The sequence below is a fragment of the Colobus angolensis genome, unplaced genomic scaffold (genome assembly GCF_000951035.1).
Source record: "Colobus angolensis palliatus isolate OR3802 unplaced genomic scaffold, Cang.pa_1.0 Scaffold35, whole genome shotgun sequence".
Taxonomy (NCBI): Eukaryota; Metazoa; Chordata; class Mammalia; order Primates; family Cercopithecidae; genus Colobus; species Colobus angolensis.
The window spans coordinates 7038450-7058144 of record NW_012116821.1 but is presented as its reverse complement, the minus strand read 5'-3'; the positions used below and the strand labels follow the sequence as shown (position 1 = coordinate 7058144).

The 19695-nt window shown below is 44.2% G+C and overlaps 1 protein-coding gene across 1 annotated transcript in view; it reads left to right on the top strand.

Annotated features, from left to right (window-relative positions):
- The window catches only part of LOC105519518 (coiled-coil domain-containing protein 162-like), a 44182-nt gene that overhangs the window by 10306 nt on the left and 14181 nt on the right, over nucleotides 1-19695 (top strand). Inside the window, 5 exon segments of the mRNA XM_011952887.1 lie at nucleotides 10381-10494; nucleotides 14894-14900; nucleotides 15193-15335; nucleotides 16209-16255; nucleotides 17277-17444. Of these exon segments, the coding sequence (XP_011808277.1) occupies nucleotides 10381-10494; nucleotides 14894-14900; nucleotides 15193-15335; nucleotides 16209-16255; nucleotides 17277-17444 (479 nt within the window).

Sequence of the window (19695 nt, the reverse complement as noted above, 5' to 3'; positions counted from 1 at the left end):
CCTGCAGCAGGTGCAACCATCTGCACATGTTGGAGCCGTGGTTCCTATGAGACACCCAGGGTGAGGGGCTGTGGGGAAGCATCTTTGCTTTGTGGTTGTGCTGCCGTGTGCAGGGTGCCTGTCAGCTGTGCTTGCAAAAGAGCCTTCAATGCAGTGGGGGGCAGGCAGAGGGGAGGGGTAGAGTTATTTTTAACAGTGGCAAGGTTGATATTACAAAGCCTCACCTTGGATGGAGTGCGCTGGCCAATTCTAAACTCTTGTTTGATTCTATACTTATAAGACTTTTAAACTCCATGCCAATATTGAAGGGGAAGGGTTGTTGTTTCTGGTTCCATTTTGTTTTGTTCTTTGGTCTGTCAGGCATGACTTGGTGTGGAGACCTGGATCTCTGCCTCTACTGAGTTCTCCTAATTCAAGCGATTGAGTCCTCACTGTGTGCCAAGGTGCTTTGGTATACATTTCTTCAGTGTCATCTTCCTGAGACTGCTGTGGGCTTGGTGCCTTCAAAGAAGGCAATAACATATTGGAATCCCCACCTACCTACTGTTTATCTTGGCAGCAAGAAGTAGCCATAGTGAACAGGGCTTCCAAGCAGGGGCCGCCTCTTCATGCAGAGATCACCCTTTGTGGTCAGGGTTAGCTTGGGAATGGAGGTTTCTCCAGAGGAAGTTAGGAATGGAGAGTATTGAGAACCAGGGGGACAGCAAAAGCCCTTATCCTTTTCCTCAGGGTCTTCTCCTTCCCTATAGGCTGACTGATGTAGTGTTGAAATTTATATCTGCCAAAAAGAAACCCTGAGCCAGGTATGGTGGCACACTCCTGGAGCCCAGAAGCACCTGGGAGGCTGAGGCAGGTGGATCACTTGAGTTCAGGAATATGAGACCAGCCTGAGCAACATGGTAAAACCTTGACTCTACAAAAAATGAAAAAAAATTAGCTGGGTGTGGTGGTGCACACCTGTAGTCCCAGCTACTCGAGATGCTGAGGTGGGAGGATTGCTTGAGCCTGGGACGTTGAGGCTGCAGTGAGCCAAGATCTTGCCACTATACTCCAGCCTGAGTGACAGAGCAAGACTCTGTACAAAAAGAAAAAAAAAAAAGGAACCCTGGAATACTTCTCTCCCTCTCCCTCCTTCCTTCCCCCTCACCTTGTTTTGGAGCTTGATCATACAGCTTCTGAATGAGTTTCTGGTTTGTCATTGAGCCTCTGAGGATGTGGCATCCAGACCTGGCCCTGGTGCTAGGTCTCGGTAGCTGAACTAGTAGACCCCTGAAAACTATCTAAAGTAGCTCCAGACATCTTTGTTCAGCCCCGGGGCTTATCTTAGCAGAGATGGCCCCATTGGTTCACAAAGATTCTGCCATCCCTCATCTTTGATGTTTTGGCATTGAAGTGATTTTTAGTTGATTTTCTAATTTTCTCTGAGCAGTTATAAGGCCAACAGTCTCCAAAGTGGAGTGCATATATCACAGGGGTGTGGGAAGAAAATATTAGAACTTCTAAATAGATTAGAGCCATATGTAAGGAGTCACATGCCACACTCTACATTGAGGTGTCTGAAGTGACCATGGGCAGGCAATCCACAAGTAATGAGAAAACAGTAGAGGTGACACTTCTAATCCTAGTGCATGCTTATCCTCAGCCACATTATGAGGTCAGAAAAGATAATCTAATCATATCTGATAAGAAGATAGACAATAAATTTTTCTTTTTTTTGAGACAGGATCTCACGCTGCCACCCAGGCTGGAGTTCAGTGGTGCCACCATAGCTCACTGCAGCCTTGAACTCCTGGGCTCAAATGATCCTCCTACCTCAGCCTTCCAAGTCGCTAGAATCATCAGTGTACACCACCATGCCCAACTAATTTTTAAAAATTTTTTGTAGAGCCATCCTCTTGCTGTGTTACCCAGGCTGGTCTTGAACTCTTCGAGTGATCTTCCCACCTCTGCCTCCCAAAGTGCTGAGATTATAGGTGTAAGCCACCTGCCTGGCAGACAAAAAAAATTGTAAAAGGTCAAGGAAACTATTGGGAATGTGGATTGAGATCCATTCTCATTGTTGATGAATCCTACCCTAAGTATATCATGCTTTGTGATATTCACTATTGGTAATATTGTAGGTAGTTATAAATACACATAAATAAAATAAAATATAAAATATATTAAAATAATAATATAGGATAATAAATATAATCAAAATGTAAGTATACATATATTATTAAAGGTGAGATATCAACAATGTTTTGCTTCAAGAGAGCATAATCAAAACAGTTCTTAGAAGAGCATCGTGTCAGCCAGCATTTCCCCAGCAGTGCCATGGAACACAAGTTCCTCAAGATATTAAAGCAGTAGTTCTCCCAGCCTTTCTTTGCTAACAGGCTTCTGGGTGACCTGACGCTTTCCATTCTCCTGGTAACATGAGCCAGCAAAGTGCTCACTAATCACAGTTTTTGGGTTGCATGTGTTTTACCTAGCATCACGGATCACCGTTTGATCCAAACCTGTTTGTGCCTGTTTTAACTGTCATTGTGTTGATATAATTTAATTAAAAACTATCTAAACCAGTGTAATAGGAATACAAAAAGAAAGAGATCTGTTGATTCTAGAAAAACTAAATTGAAATTGGTCATCTGTAGCACATCTAGTCAGTGAAACATTATTAAGCATTAAAAAGAAATGAGCTGTCAAGCCATGAAAAGACATGGAAGAGGCTTAAATGCATATTACTAAGTGAAAGAAGCCAATTTGAAAAGGCAACATATTGTATGATTCCAAATATGACATTCTGGAAAAGGTGAAACTATGGAGAGAGTAAAAAGATCAGTGCCTGCCCCCGTTTAGGGGGGTAGGAAGGAGGAATAGGCAGAACACAGAGGATTTGGGGGCAGTGAAACTATTCTGTATGATACTCACGTGGTGTATCCATGTCATTATACATTGTCCAAGCCCATAGGATGTAGGACACTAGGAGTAAACCATAATGCAAACTATAGGCTTTGGATGATAATGACATGTCAATGTAGGTTCACTGATGGTAACAAATGCACCTCTGGGGCAGGACATTGATGGTAGAGAATGTGTGTGAGGACTGGGAGCTTTATGGGCCCTCTCAATACATTCCCTCCATTTTGCTATGAACCTAAAATTGCTCTTAAAAAATTAAATGTATTTGAAAAAGAAAATAAAGTAAAATGCCTAGGCAAGGTGGCTCACACCTGTGATCCCAGCACTTTGTCTTGGACAGCATGGTGAAACTCTGTCTCTACTCAAAATACAAAAATTAGCCAGGCGTGGTGGCGGGCACCTGTAATCCCAGCTACTCAAGAGGCTGAGGCAGTGGGCCGAGACTGTGTCGTTGTACTCCAGCCTGGGCAACAAGAGCAAAACTCTGTCTCAAAAAAAGAAAAGAAAAAGAAAAGAAAGTAAAAAAAAAAAAAATTATGTTGAAAGGATTTGGAAAAGCTAAATAAAAGGCTAGTTGTGTAGAAAAAAGAAAAGTTATCAAATTGGTTATGAGACATATGACTGAAAAGACTAGGTAAAATTGTGAAATTGTGTAAAATGATGTGTTTGGATTTCCATGGTCTTTAAGTTTTCTCTCTCTAAAATCAAACAAACAGAACTAGAAACTATCAACCAAGATTTATAGAAGAAAGATGGTGCAGAACTTCAGTCAGTGGGTACTTACAGTGAAGAGGCCTAGGCTGTATGTTAGATGACTGGCAGATGTTTGTAAATTTATGTATTTTTTAGTTAAATAAAATGTTTTAGATAGTACATGTTATTTGTAAAGCATTCTCTGCTTTAACTGACTTTTTTTTTTTTTTTTTTTTTTTTTACTAACCAACTAACTCTTAGACTTGATTGCATTGGATAGGAGAATTTCTACCATGTTTTTCAGGGTTGGTGGAGAAGGGTTTTGTTCATTTGTCTTTTGTTCAAAATAATTTTGGGAAACTCAGGGTAAATAATGCTAAACAGTTTCCTCTACTCTAGAGCCTTTACTATCCAACTATGCACTGTGTATCTCCAAAGGAGAGAGAATATGCAATTTTTAAAATTTTTTATTTTACTTACTTCTTTATTTATTTGACCATAAAACCTTTTTCTTTCCTTGGAAACATTTGTTATCAACGCAAAGAATTAGTGCTCTGGGGAGCAGTTTGAAAACCACAGGAGTACAAGATGCATACATACACTGCAATAAGGCTTTCGACCTACCCACTTATTGGGGCACCCCAGCTGGTTGGGAGAACAGCCTTGATTGGCAGTTGTATGCCTTCAAGTTTCAGTTCTGCCTTGGTTTGGGACCCAGAAACCACTGAGGCACCAAAGGCTGGTGGTTGTAGGCACCAAAGGTTAGGGAAGTAGAATGTTACCCAGCCAAGCTGTCCTTCCTAGAGGGAGGAGGCTGGGGGGTGGTGTGCAGAGAGGGAGAGAGGGGAAGTGGTTTGGCTAACAGGAAGTCAAAGTTTCCTCTAGTCAAATGACCTGAACAGAGTGAGAGGAGAAAATGGAGTCCTAATTCAACCTCCAGTGTGCTGTCTCCTTCCTACTTCCATGCTTCTGTCAAAAACTACTGCCTCCTCTTAAAGAAGCCATGACCAAACCCACACTGAAAATGAGACCCATTTGGAGACAGCCAACTCCTCTTTGCCAGGAATTGTTTCTTATGGATTCCGCTTTCCCTGGCTCCCTGACTTCTGCCTGGAGATGCAAATGCATGTCTGAACCTGAATTCACGAGCAAGGAGAGAATGCAGCCCAGCGCTCTGTTAAGTTTTCCCTTCAGCTGAGTGCAGAGCTAAACCCCAAACCAGCTCACTGGGGATTTGCCAGGTGAGGGTCCCCAAACTAGAGGTGTGCAACAGATGTGGTCTCTCGCCAGGTTTATCTGTGAGCTGGAGACCTGCCACAACAGCACCCTGGAAAGATATCCAACTTGTCATCTGAAATACACATGAGCCCTGTCTTGTCATAGCTTAGACTTTTAAAAAGTCTTAAACATCTTAAAAAGTGTCAATTGCTGGGCACATTAACTCTTGGATTTTGCATTTCATCTGTACTGGGACAGTGGCGATATGTCTTCTGGCCTTTATTTCCTAAAGGAAAAGCAAAAACAGATTTATATGTTTATTATGGAAGGTAGTCAGTTGTTGAAGAAACGTAGAATCCCATTTTCAAAACCAGGACTTGGCTGTAAATAGCATAGGTACAAATACCAGAGCTTCTGACTCTGTTGTGCCCACATTTCTGGGTGGACTGTGCTAGGTGTTCCGTCTTGGGGGCACTGAGCCTCCTGTCAGTAAATTGAGTGTGCAGGTAGGAAGGCTTATCTGAAATTAGAAACAGCTGGGGTGGGAGCAGGCTGGCAGGTATCCTGCTGATGACCAGCACCCCCCATTAACAGAAAACGGAACGAGGTGGAGCGTGTCTCCTAAGTCCAATTCCATAGATCTGTTCCCTTCAGTATCCCCCGGGACCACCACGAGGAGGTAGGCCCTATCCAGCCAGTTCTTACCAATATAATTAACATGTACATGTGCTTTTGCTCTTCCATGTGGATGGAAGTCAAGCAGTGCTGACATTCTCACATCGTCCCACCACTGTAATGTTATTTCTAAATATCTTATTTTTAACAGATAATATATGCACATGGTTCCAAACTCAAAATGATGAAAAATATACATTTAGAGTCTTGTCACTATGAACCCTCTTGCACCCTAGTCTGCTGCCTGTATGTAACCACTTTCATTAGTTTTCTATATGTCCTTTCAGTGCTGCTTTGTGCATATATTCATTCTTTCATTCAATGACTATTCAATAAATATTTACATTCTTTCATTATAGGAACTATTCCATGTCCTAGGCTACTATATTTTAGGAAATATTTTAGGAATATACTCTTCCTTTCATTAAGCAAAAATTCTTACTTTCATTGAGTTTATAATCTAGGAAGGGGTAGACAACAAGCGATAACATAAGAAAGAAGAAAATAATGGAGTAAGGAAGGGTGGTGTTGCGGAGGTTTGAAGGGGGCCCATTGCAATTTTAAGTAGGGTGATTAGGGTAGGCCTCACTGAGTGATGTTTTGAGCAAAAGTTTGTAATAAGGTGAGGAATTGAGCTATGCGGGTATCTAAAGGAAGAGCATTTCAGACAGAAGGAACAAGCCATACAAAGGCCCTATGCAGAGCATGCCTATTATATTCAAGGAATAGCAAGGACCTAAGTGTGGCTGGAGTGGAGACCGTGAGGGAGAGAAAGTAGTAAGCGTTGAAGTCAGAGAGGGAGGGGGAAGGAGGCAGACCATGCAAGGCCTTTTGAGGCTTTTGTGTTTACTCCAAATGCAGTGGGGACACAGTCTCAGATTTTGAACATCATGATCTGGCTTATATTTTGACAGAATGTCTCTGGCTAAGGTGTGGAGAATAGGCTGTGAAGGAAGAAAGGGTGAAAGAAGAAAGAAGCTGGTGTGGAGGTTATTGCAATTACTGAAGAAAGGAGTGATGGTGGCTCAAAGTTGGGAGCAATGGAAATATTGAGTGGTCAGACTCTGGGCTTATTGTGAAGCAGGCACTAATGGGTTGGGATTATTAGGTGTGTGAGAAAGAGAAGAGCCAGTTATGACTCCAGTGTTTTCAATTGGGAAGATAGAATTTCTATCAACTGAGAGGAAAACTGTGAAACAAGTTAGGGAGGGAAGATTGGGAATTTGATTATGCACAAATTAAGTTTTAAATGCCTTTTAGACATCCAAGAAGACATGCCAAGTGAGTATTGGATCTAAATTTGCGAGTTGTCAGGATATGAATGCTATTTAGCTGTGAGACGAGATGAGAACAGCAAGGGAATGAACATATATAGAAGTGAGGAGGTGGACCACGGCTGAAACCTGGGACACTCTAATGTTAACAGCTGGGGGTGGCAAGGGAGGAGAAATAGCAAAAGACATCTAGAAGGAATAGAAGGAACAAACAGTGAGTTAGGAAAACTAGGGCACCGCAGTGTCCCAATGCCTAGTGAAGGAGATTTCTCAAGCAGGAAGAAGTGACACATTGTGTGAAATGCTGTTGGTAGTTGAGTAAAACCACTGGCTTTAGCCACATGAAGATCACTGGTGTTTGTGACAAAATCAGTTTCAGTAAGTGGTGGAAGTGAAAACCAGGTAAGTGGAGTTAAGAGGGAGTTGGTAGGACATCAAGGGCAGATTAAGTGTAGACTTCTCTTTCTGGGACTTTTGCTACAAAAGGATACAAAGAAATGAGGCAATAGCTGATGGGTGAAGTGGGGTCAAGAGAAAGGTTTTTGTGAGATGGGAGAAATCAGCTGTGCTATTGTGAGTGATCCAGGAAAGAGGGGAGAAATGATGATAGAGAAGAAAGGGGAGTTTCTGGAGTAGTGATCCTAGCAGGTTTGAGGGGATGTCCTCCCCCTTTATTATCATCGTAGTTATCTTTCTTATAAAATGTGTCACTTTATGGCCACTGTTCTGCACCTTGCCTTTTTCATTTAACAATCTGTGCTTCTTTTCATAACAGTATATGGATAATTTTTCTTTTTTTCACAACTGCGTACTATTTCATTGGAAGGGTAGGCCATAGTTTAAATAACTACGCCCTGAAGGGTGGACACTTGGTGCTTCCAAGCTTTTGCTGCCATAACCAATGTTCCTCTGAATAACTGGTTATTTTCTTTAATTTTTTTATTTTATTTTAATTTTATTTAATTTATTTTTTGTTTTTTGCAGAGACAAGTGAACATTTATTTTTGTGAGTTTCTTCCTATGTGTATTTCAAGTCTTTTTCAAAACAAGGCCCCAGGAATCTCCAGAATCAATTATGTCTCTGGGCTTGGTCGACTGCTGTGGGAGTCTTAGGGAGCCTTGTACAGATGCTAGAGTTACTCTTTTACCAACATTAAATCCTAGGATAGAAGATGCAGCAAAGCAGGACTCCTTCCTCCATGGAATGTGCTGATTTCAGATGGGGCAGCAGCCAATGCAGAAAACACTAAAATTTTTTCTTGGAGCTCGATTGTGATGAGAGGTGCTTGCCATGAACATAAGCTACTGTCTTTTGTTTTTTGGGTTGTTTTTTGTTGTTGTTTTGTTTTTCTGAGATGGAGTTTCGCTCTTATTGCCAAGGCTGGAGTGCAGTGGCGCGATCTTGACTCACAGCAACCTCCGCCTCCCGGGTTCAAGTAATTCTCCTGCCTCAGCCGCCCGAGTAGCTGGGATTATAGGTATGCACCATCATGCCCAGCTAATTTTCGTGTTTTCAATAGAGACAGGGTTTCTTCATGTTGGTCAGGCTGATGTTGAACTCCTGACCTCAGGTGATCTGCCTGCCTCAGTCTCCCAAAGTGTTGGAATTACAGGCGTGAGCCACCGTGCCTGGCCAGCTACTGTCTTTTCTTTGGCGCTTCCTTTCCAGTTTTGAAGATAAAGCAGGAAATAATCTTATCTGAAGATACTTGATAAAAATTCCCAAAAAACAACAACACATGCTCCCACTTCATTGACAAAAATTTACTGCAGTTTGACACCTGGGTCTAGTTCAGCTGGCAGATGAGCTGATTGATGTGTTCATCTCAATAGCCAGGTGTGCCCATCTCCTTGAGGAAGCCCACTCTATTTTAGGTAGCATTACAGGCCACGGAGAGGTGGGAAGGGTGCAAGAACCATGAGATCTCCTGGAAATGCTTCCCTACGAAGGCAATTTCATGAATGGGGTCTTCCGAGCAAATGATGCCAAACTTCCCCACGTGCTCCTCAATCACTGTGTTGCCTGTCAGAGGGATGGTCTTATTCTTGACCTCAGATTGTCCATGTTTCAAAATGAGTTCCCGGACAGACTTCAGATTTGAAATCCCCAGGTCACATAAGGTTCCACTATACACAGCATTTTTAGGTTCTGGGAGGTTACTTTTACAAAGACACCACTGAAAATTTTCTTTAGGCGAAGTATTGCAATGGTTCTGTGTACCAGTAAACTCACACCATTAATCCTTTCGATGCATTCAACAAAGGCCAAGGAATGTTTATCTGGCAATTCCAAGGCGTGAAGTTTCACTTCTAGTTGTCTGAGATGCACCTTGTCATGTTTCTGCCGCCAGGAACCATGTAGGAATGATTCCAGTCGTTTAAACCTGAGCCCTTTTCCTTTCCTCTGCTCCTTCTTTGCCAAAAGTGCCTGCTTTGACTGGGTGGCTTTTGAGAGCTCGATAAGCCTTCCTCTTTTTCAGGAGATTTTCTGGAACCAAAAGGATTTTTCTTTGCTCTTGTTCTGCCATCTTTCTAGTGTTGCAGCTACTGATCACGTGCAACCCCTTTAAATTTTTCTTTTACAGCGAGGGTCTCAACCTGTTTCCCAGACTGGAGTGCAGTGATGTATGTAATCATGGTTCACTGTAACCTTGACCTCCTGGGCTCAAGGGATTCTCCCACCTCAACTTCCCAAGTAGCTAGGACTACAGGCATGGACCACCTCGCCTGTCTATTTTAAATGTTTTGTGGAGATGGAGTCTCACTATGTTGCCCTGGCTGAACTCCTGGCCTCAGGGGAACTTTGTATATGCCTCATCCCATCTGTGTCAGCCATATTGCTGCTTCAATCTTGGAGCTAAAGTTCAGTCTGTCAACATTTCTAACCTGTAACTCTATCTTCTCTCTTCTAAAAAAGGAGAATTTCCTCTCCTTTTTTATTACTACGTATTCAAGTTAATTTTGCCCTCTAGCATTAGGAACTTAAGCAGATAAATAGCTCTTCATTTATTTCTGATCATTGTTTTAGACCAAAATAATTGGCAGATACATAGAAGGCCTTAGTAAAAATAAACATCATGTAGGATTAATACTAATATTTGATTTGGGGTTTTTAGTTATGGTAATGGAATGTTGTTCCCTGGATTTCACAGGTTCTCTTCCAAATCTTTGCATTAGGAGTCAGGTGAGAGATCTTCCTAGTTTCCATGTTCTAGAGGGTCCTGGATCCCCAGTTACACAACCCCCATTAGTTTTTGCATACAGTTGACCTTTGAACAGCATGGTTTGAACTGTGCAGGTCCACTGATACACAGATTTTTTTTGACCAGACAAGGATAGAAAATACAGCATTCGGGATGTGAAAACCATGTGTGCAGAGGGCAGATATTTGTATCCACGAGTTCCCCAGGGCTGACGGCAGGACTTGAATATGCATGGATTCAGGATCTGAGGGTGTTCTTGGAAACAATCCCCAGTCCCCTGCATGTATCAAGGGGCAGCTGAGTTTGGAAACAGCTTATTGTGTCCCGTGTTCTGTCTCAGAGTCGCCATTTTAGAGCCATTAATGACAGTACAATGTTTTGTGATACTAGTGCCGGTATGTTTTTCCCCCTAGATCTCTGGAAACACCAAGTCATGAAAGAAAACTTTTCAGTCTCAAGACCACAAATAGTTGAAAAATTTAAACAGAGATTAATGCAGAATTATCAGGATGATGGAGTAGAGGTATGTATTGAGAATTAGTCATTCTGTTGGTTTTTATAACATCATCCCAAACAAGGAAAACTTTCTCATTTAACTGCTCTCCTAATGCTTCCCTTATTCCCTAAGAATGATTATATGAATACTGAGGCTAAGCCCAAAATAGAGCAATTGTTAGTTGTTTGTTTTTTTCTTTATTATTATTTTGAGACAGAGTCTCCCAGGCTTGAGGGTAGTGGCACAATCTCGGTTCACTGCAACCTCCGCCTCCCAGGTTCAAGTGATTCTCCTGCCTCGACCTCCTGAGTAGCTGGGACCACAGGCATGTGCCACCACACCTGGCTAATTTTTATGTATTTTTTGTAGAGACGAGGTTTCACCAAGTTGGCCAGACTGGTCTCGAACTCCTGACCTCAGATGATCCACCTGCCTTGGCCTACTAAAGTGCTGGGATTACAGTTGTGAGCCACCATGCCCAGCTATAATCATTAGTTTTTAATTTTGGGAAAAAATTGATTTCTAGTAAAGATCTGAGTCATTAGAATATATATGTTGGCAAATTTCAAATTTGGTCAATTTTTTAAAGTAACTTTGGAGTTTACGAATGAGTTGATTTTTAGTGACATATTCTGTTGTTAAGTTGTTAGTATGAAAAGCCTAAGTGAGGAAAACCAAAATAGCCTGTAATGCAGTTACCTAGAAAACATTAAAATGTAGCATATGAAAAAAAGCCAACAGCACAGAAAGGTATCATTTTCACCCATCCCCATGCCACCATCTCCAGCTTCCTCTCTGCAAAGGAAGCCAGCTTCAGCAATCTGTGTGTGTCCTTCCAGAAAAAATATTCGAATCCATAACAACTCTATATGTTATATTAAATAATAATATACATTTAATACATGCACACATGCATATACACAGTCCTTGAGTTTTGAAACATGTTTATTCTTGGCAGGAAGTGCCTTGCTAAATCAAAGCAATCCACTGAAAAGACAGGATAAGAGAGTAAACATGGATATTTGACTGTAACAGAGTTTTGAGGAGTGTTAACAAGTGCTTTTAGGTAACTGTGAATCCAGTTTCCTTTGAAACTCAACCATTTAAAGAAATTTGACTTGACAAAACATACTTCATTTTTTAAAATGCCTTCTCCAAATTTATATTTTTCCAAGTTCTTCAGATGTTCTCCATTATTTTCTAATACACATCTCAGTTCTTATGAGGTAGAGAATTCACAAGCTTGGTTGGGGATACATTTTTCCTCACAACTTGATGACTTACATGTATTAGTTTAAGCTTTCAATCATAAACAAACATGGTACTGGGTACTCTGAGTGGGTGAAGTAGTTTCCCATCCTTGAGACAAGGAAGTGGTTAGGGTGGGACCTATCAGATAAAAGGATGGAAAAAATTTGTGGCTCACCTTACAAAGAAAGGAAATTCTGGCCAGATGCGGTGGCTCATGCCTGTAATCCCAGCACTTTGGGAGGCCGAGGTGGGCAGATCACTTGAGGCCAGGAGTTTGAGACCAGCCTGGCCAACATGGTGAAACCCCGTCTCTACTAAAAATGCAAAAATTAGCTGGGTGTGGTGGCACACGCCTGTAGTCCCAGCTATTTGGGAGACTGAGGCAAGAGAATTGCTTGAACCCGGGAGGTGGAAGTTGCAGGGAGCCAAGATTGTGCCATGGCACTCCAGCCTGGGCGATAGGGTGAGAATCCATCTTAAAAAAAAAAAAGGAAATTCTGATACATTGATACATGCTACAGTGTGGATGAACCTTGCAGACATTATTGCTAAGTGAAATCAGCCACTCACAAAAGCACAAATACTCTATGATTCTACTTATATGGGGTACCTAGAGTAGCCAAATTCAGAGAGACAGAAAGGATGGTAGTTGCCAGGGGCTGAGAGGAAAGAATAGGTAATTATTGTTTATTGGGTACAGAGTTTTTGTTTTACAAGATGAAGAGTTCTGGCAGTGGATGGTGGTGATGGTTGCACAGCAATGTGAATATACTTAAATGCCATTGAACTGTACCTTTAAAAATGATACAATGACAAATTTTATGTTTAACACAATAAAGACAACAGTTTTGTAACTCAAGTCCCTCTCATTTCTTATCTGTATGCTTCACCCCAACATTGAGGTCTTGTGGGAAAGAAGCATGGATGTCAGTAGGCAGGGCAAACCCGTATCAGGTACACCCCACACTCTGGGCACACTTGAAGAGGGTGGTGTCAGCCTGCCAGTGTCTTGAAGTCAGGGTCCTCAGGATGCTCCCGCCCCTCCAAAGTCTGTGCCTGGTAGTCTTCTATCCTCCTCTGGACCATCTGCAGTGACAGTGAACTTACTCTTCCAGCCACGCCCCCGTCTCCATCATAGAGATAGTGTAATCTTGGCTCACTGCATCCTCTACCTCCTGTGTTCAAATGATGCTCCTGCTTCATGAAGCCTCCCAAGTAGCTAGGATTACAGGCACATGCCACCACACCTGGGTAATTTTTGTATTTTTAATAGAGACGGGGTTTCACCATGTTGCCCAGGCTGGTCTTGAATTCCTGACCTCCAGTGATCTGCCTGCCTCGGCTTCCCACAGCGCTGGGATTACGGGTGTGAGCCACTGCTCCCCAGCCCACTGAAGTGTTTTGTCAGCAGAGGTGGGTATTTTAGAAACATCTTCAAAATACCTCGTGTGTGCCTGATATTTAACAAATTGTTACAAGGGATTCCAAGATGAAGCAAACCACAGAAACTCAATTGCTGCTGGCAGGCTTCAGGGCTAGACTTTGGCCATAGCAAGGCCCAAGTGCTTGCCATGCTGCATTCCAGGCTGGTTCTCTTGAAGAATCCCTGGGGCAATCTGCTGCTCTTTCACCCAGTGCCATCCATCGTGGTTCAGGTTTGAATGGTGGTAACAGAACAGCCCAGTGGAAGGCGGTGCTGCTTACTGGGCAGAACTGGGCCAATAATCTGAGTCTGCAGCTCTTATGCCAGCCAGGGTTTCAGAGAAGAAACTGGCCAATGGTACCCACTCACACTGCATTTTGACAGAAGCACAGCTGACATTTACACTGACCCAGGGAGGCAGGGGTAAGTTGCAGAGCAGGTTTTAGGAAATAAATTGCCCTGAGAGCCCAGAGAAGCCTGAGCCCACGGAAGCCACAACGGCTGCTTCATGGGCTGCTTCCAGAAGGCCAAGTGCACAGGGCTGGCATCAATGGCAGATGGCCAGGGGGCAGGAGCTGGCCTGACCCCAGAAGTGTCACAGATAAAATTCACGTTACAGTGTAGGCTGGGTCCTAGACTTGGCCCCACAAACTTTCTCACCCCCCATCCCTGCAGATAGATACACACGCAGAGACACACTCACTGATGCACAGAGGGACAAACACACTCGCGTAGATATGCAGGTCCTAGTTGGGTAACTCTGTCCTACCTTCCAAATGTTAGCTCCCATTTCTCTCCAGAACCTAAATCTAAGCCTGCCTTGGAAAGTTGGGCTGTTCCTTAATTGCCAACTCTTCAAAAAGCATGCCCAATCTCCTGGAGAAAGGGAGTGAGTGGAATTGCCTAGAGAATGAGCTGTGTGGCCCTTAGACTAGAGCAAGAGAAGCCCCTGCCAGATACCCATATAGCAGAGGGCCCCTCTCTGGCCTTTCTCCAGCTATGACCTTCCTCACAAGGTAAGAAATCCCCTGGGCCATAGGGACATGTCCACTCAGAGCCCTCACCTTCATTTTAGAACATGCTCCAAGTACCTGGGACCTGGAATTCCCTGAGTCCATGGCCTGAATGGGCATCTTCCCTGGATCACCTTCCCCAGAGTGAGAGTGGACCTCATCACTAGTGTGCACACCCCTGGCCTGGAAGTGACCAAGGAGCAACTGGGAGTGTGGATGGAGTTTGGACATGCGGGTTAGGATGTCCGCTCACAGGCATGTGAAGACCTCACAGCATGACGTGAGGCGAGAGCTGGGAAGAGAAGGGGGCCACACAGTAAACTATAGGTTGGGGACCAGCTCTCGCCATGTGTCCCTACTTCAGCACAGAACTGAGAGTAGTCGACTGGGCGCGGTGGCTCACACCTGTAATCCCAGCACTTTGGGAGGCCGAGGTGGGTGGATCACCTGAGGTCAGGAGTTTGAGACCGGCCTGGCCAACATGGAGAAACCCCGTCTCTACTAAAAATACAAAAATTAGCTGGGCATGGTGGTGCACCCCTATAATCCTAGCTACTTGGAAGGCTAAGGTGGGAGAATTGGTTGAACTTGGGAGGCCAAGTCTGCAGTGAGCTGAGATCACGCCACTGCCCTCCAGCCTGGGCAACAGAGCAAGACCCCACCTAAAAAACAAACAAATAAACGAACAAACAAACAAACAGTAGTCCAGGAATAATAAATTCAAATCTGGCTTTCCAGGTCAGTTTTCAGGTCTGTTTTTCAAGGTAGGAGAATTAAACATTTCATTCTGATAGTTTGTTAGTTTGATTTATAACCTTTCAATGTTTCACCACATGCTATGTGGGCTTCCACTGTCCTCGTGTCCCTACAAATGTTCAAAGCCGACCTGAAAGAGAGACTTGCAAGGCTACAGCCTGTGGTTGGATACAGAGGAGAAACAAAAGTGGGTCCGTGAGCCAAGGCAAAGAGTGCCTGGGGCCCTGGCATGGTGAGGCTGCCCTGCTGGAGTGGCTGTGAATAATGAATGCCTCTTTCCTTTCAGAAAAGATCACCTTGAGGCCTGCCTCCTTTCCCTGGGTTGTGAGGTGATGGCAAGAGAACGCAGCAACTTTGAGACCTACTCCACGTGCTATGAGCATGTGTTGCATCACGCTAGGCAGAGGCTCAGCCAGAAAGAGCAAGTAGGCTCCCAGAGAGACGAGAACTGCAGTGGGGAATGGGTGTGGGCAGGGAGGCTCAGGAGGCACTCAGAAAAGTAAAACTGAGAGGGTTGAGGTGAATCTAGTGATTCTTATGCCAGAATTGAGGGTGAATGGTACCCTCAAATCTCTCTGCTCATTGGCTCATTCCCTTGGGCTCTGGTATTCTCAGTTGCACACTAGGTTATGTGCTTTGGAGGTGTCCAGCGGGGAAATACAAAAGGTGAGCAACAAAGGGGCTGGCCCTGCAGGGGAAGGTACACAGCTGACCTTTCCACCCTCAGCAAACACAAGGCACTGTGCGCTGTTCCTGGTCTGGGAAAGAAGCCAGGATCCTTGAGTAAACTCTCCCTTCAGGATGGATGTCATGGGTCAGTCTCACTGGGAGACTTCCTTAACATATGAGCCCACTGGTGGGACAGAAGAGTCAGTCCGCCTGCCCTGGGCTGCCCACTATGGTGAAGGTAGATTGCATCAGAGGTTTAGTGTGATTTTACTTTATACCTTAGAAAAGTTCAAAAGTCTAAAAGACCAGCCAAAACACCAAATGAAGTATTAAAATGTCAAATAATGAGCCTTGGAGCCACCTCCATTTTGGCCTATCCCCATTACTCAGTTCTTGGCATCAGTGTGGGTACCTGGAAGTCGATGTTGTCTTTTGAGGCCGTGTCAAGCATCCTGAAGTCCAGTGGGGCAACACACACAGTCTCAGCTCCAGGCACAGCCTAAGGTTCTCAAAATGGGGCTCCATTAACACAAATAGGAAGTGTTTGGAATGCGTTGTGCTGACCTGAGCCGTGATTGGAAGACGAAATGTTTGAGTTTGGTTGTGTACTGCTTTCTCCTGCTCGGGAATTAGATGCTGCACGAAGAGGCCAGGGTCCACCTGAAGACAGTGCTGGCCAGGTAGGTCATTTCCTATTAAAAAGGTTCTCTTCTCCATTTCTCACATCCACACTCTCAGGGTTAGCCAGCTGTGGGACACCTTAGTGTCATTTGCTTGTGTCACCTGTAGAAGCCCCGTCAGTGAAGGTCCACTGCTGGAGCACCGAGGAGTGTGCTTTCACTTTTGGCAAGCAACCCTCCTTAGGGTGCATTTTTTTTCCCTTGAGTTTTTTGGTCACTTTTGTTATTTTGTACTAGTCTTGTTTTGTTCTGTTTTTGTTGTTACTTTGGGGAGTTTTGTTGTTATTGTTTGTTTTCTTTTGATGCCACTTAAGGTGCATTCCAGGCTGGGCGTGGTGACTCATGCCCGTAATCCCAGCACTTTGGGAGGCCGAGGCGGGTAAATCACCTGAGGTCAGAAGTTCAAGACCAACCTGACCAACATGAAGAAACCCTGTCTCTACTAAAAATACAAAATTTGCCAGGTGTGCTGCTGCATGCCTGTAATCCCAGCTACTCAGGAGGCTGAGGCAGGAGAATCGCTTGAGCCCGGGAGGTGGAGGTTGCGGTGAGCCAAGATCACGCCACTGCACTCCAGCCTGGGCAGCAAGGGCGAAACTCCATCTCAAAAATAAATTAATTAAATAAATTAAATAAAGTGTATTCCAAAAAAGAAAAGGGATGTTTGGGCTGAGGTGTCAAGGGGAGGCCAGTTTGGAGATGGAGGCCAAGACAGTTGAAGTATTTTTCTCTAACTGAAAAGGGCCTATGTACTAGCTTTTCTGGGGTCACTTCACCAACCAGTGTCTGGCACTATTCTGGAACCTTTGAATTGTCCTTAAATTCTTCTGCCCACATTTATGCAGCAGAATGTTCACTCTCTTCATTAGGTTTAAAATGGAAGTGAAATTCAATACTGATCTATAAGAAACTATTTTGTAGGAGCAGTTTGAAACTCCTAAATTGTTTTTCACACACACACACACACACACACACACACACACACACACACACACACACACACATTTTCTCTTGCTTCTAGGTTGCAGAGCTCAGTCATGATATGATCATAGAAATCACCACTCTGAGAGCCCAACTCACAGACTTGGAAGAGGTGAATCTGAATCTCAAGAAGCAGATTAGAAAAGAAGTCCAAGAAGAATATGAGGCATTAGTTCGAGCTTTGTTTCAGACCTGTTTACACATAAAAGTAAGTGTCCTGTGTCGAACATCTGGGCCACCCATTGGGGAGCCTAGTGTAACGGATTCCCACGGTGGCTGCACACCCAGGGATCGATGACAGAATAATGGGCTTTGTGGTAACAAGAGATTCTTAGGCCTGAAGAATTTTCTAGCTCTAAGCTTTCACTGCAGAAAGAGAGTCGGCAATGGGTTGTCATTAACCATGATAGACACTAAATTTGGGGATAATACAGAAGTCTGTCTTTTACCCTCTATTGACAGTTGCCACTGTCACTGATTGCTGTTGGGAGAAGAGAGTGTTCTGCTGCTCCAAATTCCCCACCTCCCCAGTTTCTACCACCATTTTATCTGTTAGTGTGACTTTCCAGAGTACAGTGCCTGTGACAGGCCAGACCTTACGTAGGTAGCAGCAGGTGCCTCTGGAGAACTCCCTGGGCACATTCAGAATTTGAATCAACTTCCAGAATTTTTTCAAACCCTCAAAATGCCTGCCAGCTTCACTCTCACATTCAATGTCAACAAGCTGCTGACCTGTCAGCAAAGATCCCATTGCAGAGAAGTGATGGGGTGCGCGTGCACCCGCAGCATTGTGGAAGCCAATCGCTTTCATCTGATGTTTGCGCAGCCGTAAGATAGATGCCCCATGCCTAAAATGGGCCATCAGGGAGACTGGTCCAGCTGACTCACCGGTGTGAATTTCAGTACAACCTACCACCTGCAAGTCCACAGCGTCCCCCAACCCTGTCCCCTTCCCTGCTATTGGATACACCCCAAAGCCAGCCCCATTTGGGTCCTTGCATCTCTCCCCAGGGATTGCAGAGTGGCCCCCAGGGTTATTAGGTTAACAGCAGCTCCCACCGGTGCTCACCTTGGCCTGGTCATTCCAGCAAGAATTTCTTCTTACCTGCAGTGTAAATGATTACACGTATTAAAGGATCAAACCCAAAATGTATTGGGTCTGGTGTTGCAAGAGAGGAATGGGCAGACAGTGACAGCTGGAATCTGCTAAGCCATCTTTCAGGTGTGAGATTGTTGAGAAATGTCTTAAGTTCCTTTTAGCTTCTGCCAAATTCCTAGTTAAAAAGTGGATTCTCTCTGTTTCCCAGGCTGAAGTGGTTCCACCAAGCCTCCCTACAGTAGGGAATTCCTGTTATATTCCAGCATCCCATGAAGTTGCTAAAGCTTCTACTGTGTGGCCAGAGCCAGGCTTCCTTCCGTGGCTCCCAGCTGGGCACCCTCCTCCTGCCTTCCTCTCTAGGGAAGTGGTTTAGAAGTGAGAGGACACCCCTACCCTCCCTCTCACCCCAAAGACACTGGGTGTCTCAGTCTGCTCAGGCTGCCGTAACAAAATACGATAGGCTGCACAGCTTAAACAACAGAAAGTATATTTCTCACAGTTCTGGAAGCCAGAAGTCTGAGATCAGGGTGCCAGCGTAGTCTGCTTCTGGCTGAGGGCATGCTTCCTGGCTTGCAGGTAGCTGCCTTCTCACTGTGCCCTCACATGGCAGAGATGGAGAAAAAGAAAGGTCTCTCTCCCTCTTCCTATAAGACCACAGTCTTATTGCAATAGGGCCTCACCCTTATGTCCTCAGTTTAATCTTAATTACCTCCTAAAGATCCTATCTCTAGATACTGTCACACTGCTGGTTAGGGTTTCAACATATGAATCTGGGGAAGACACAATTCAGTCCCTAGCACTGGGTCTTCAGTTGTACTTACCATTGATCAAGCTGTTTCCTCACAAGGCATTTAGCCATAAGCCATTCAGAACAGAGTATTTCCTAATGAGGTTTCTGTTAGATCCTAAATAGGAAGGCAGTTGGCTGGACTCCCTCCTCCACTTTATCTATATTTAACAGAGCTCCTCAGGAGTGGCTCAATTACAGTGTCTTGTCTGGTCACATTCTGCTGTGAGTCAACATAGCAGCAAAAATCTTTGGTTCAGCTTCCCAAGTAACTCTTACCAGGGGCAGTTTGCTCAGCAGGTTTTCTACCTGTGAGCTTCCACTGTCGTACTGGCTCAGCCTGCCTTGGTGTTGACAAGGAAGGCACAGTCTAAGATGTGCTGGTGTCCCGATGATGAAGCCCTGTGGATAAAAGACAGCACTCGGGGCCGCTAGTGTGACTTCCTTATAGTACATGTCAGAATAATTGTCTGAGTAGGTGACATCTTAATGTGAAATTACTTACAAAAGTTAAGTTGTAGAAGGCAAAATGGCTTTTCTTCAACTGCCCTTCACACTACCCAAATCCATTTT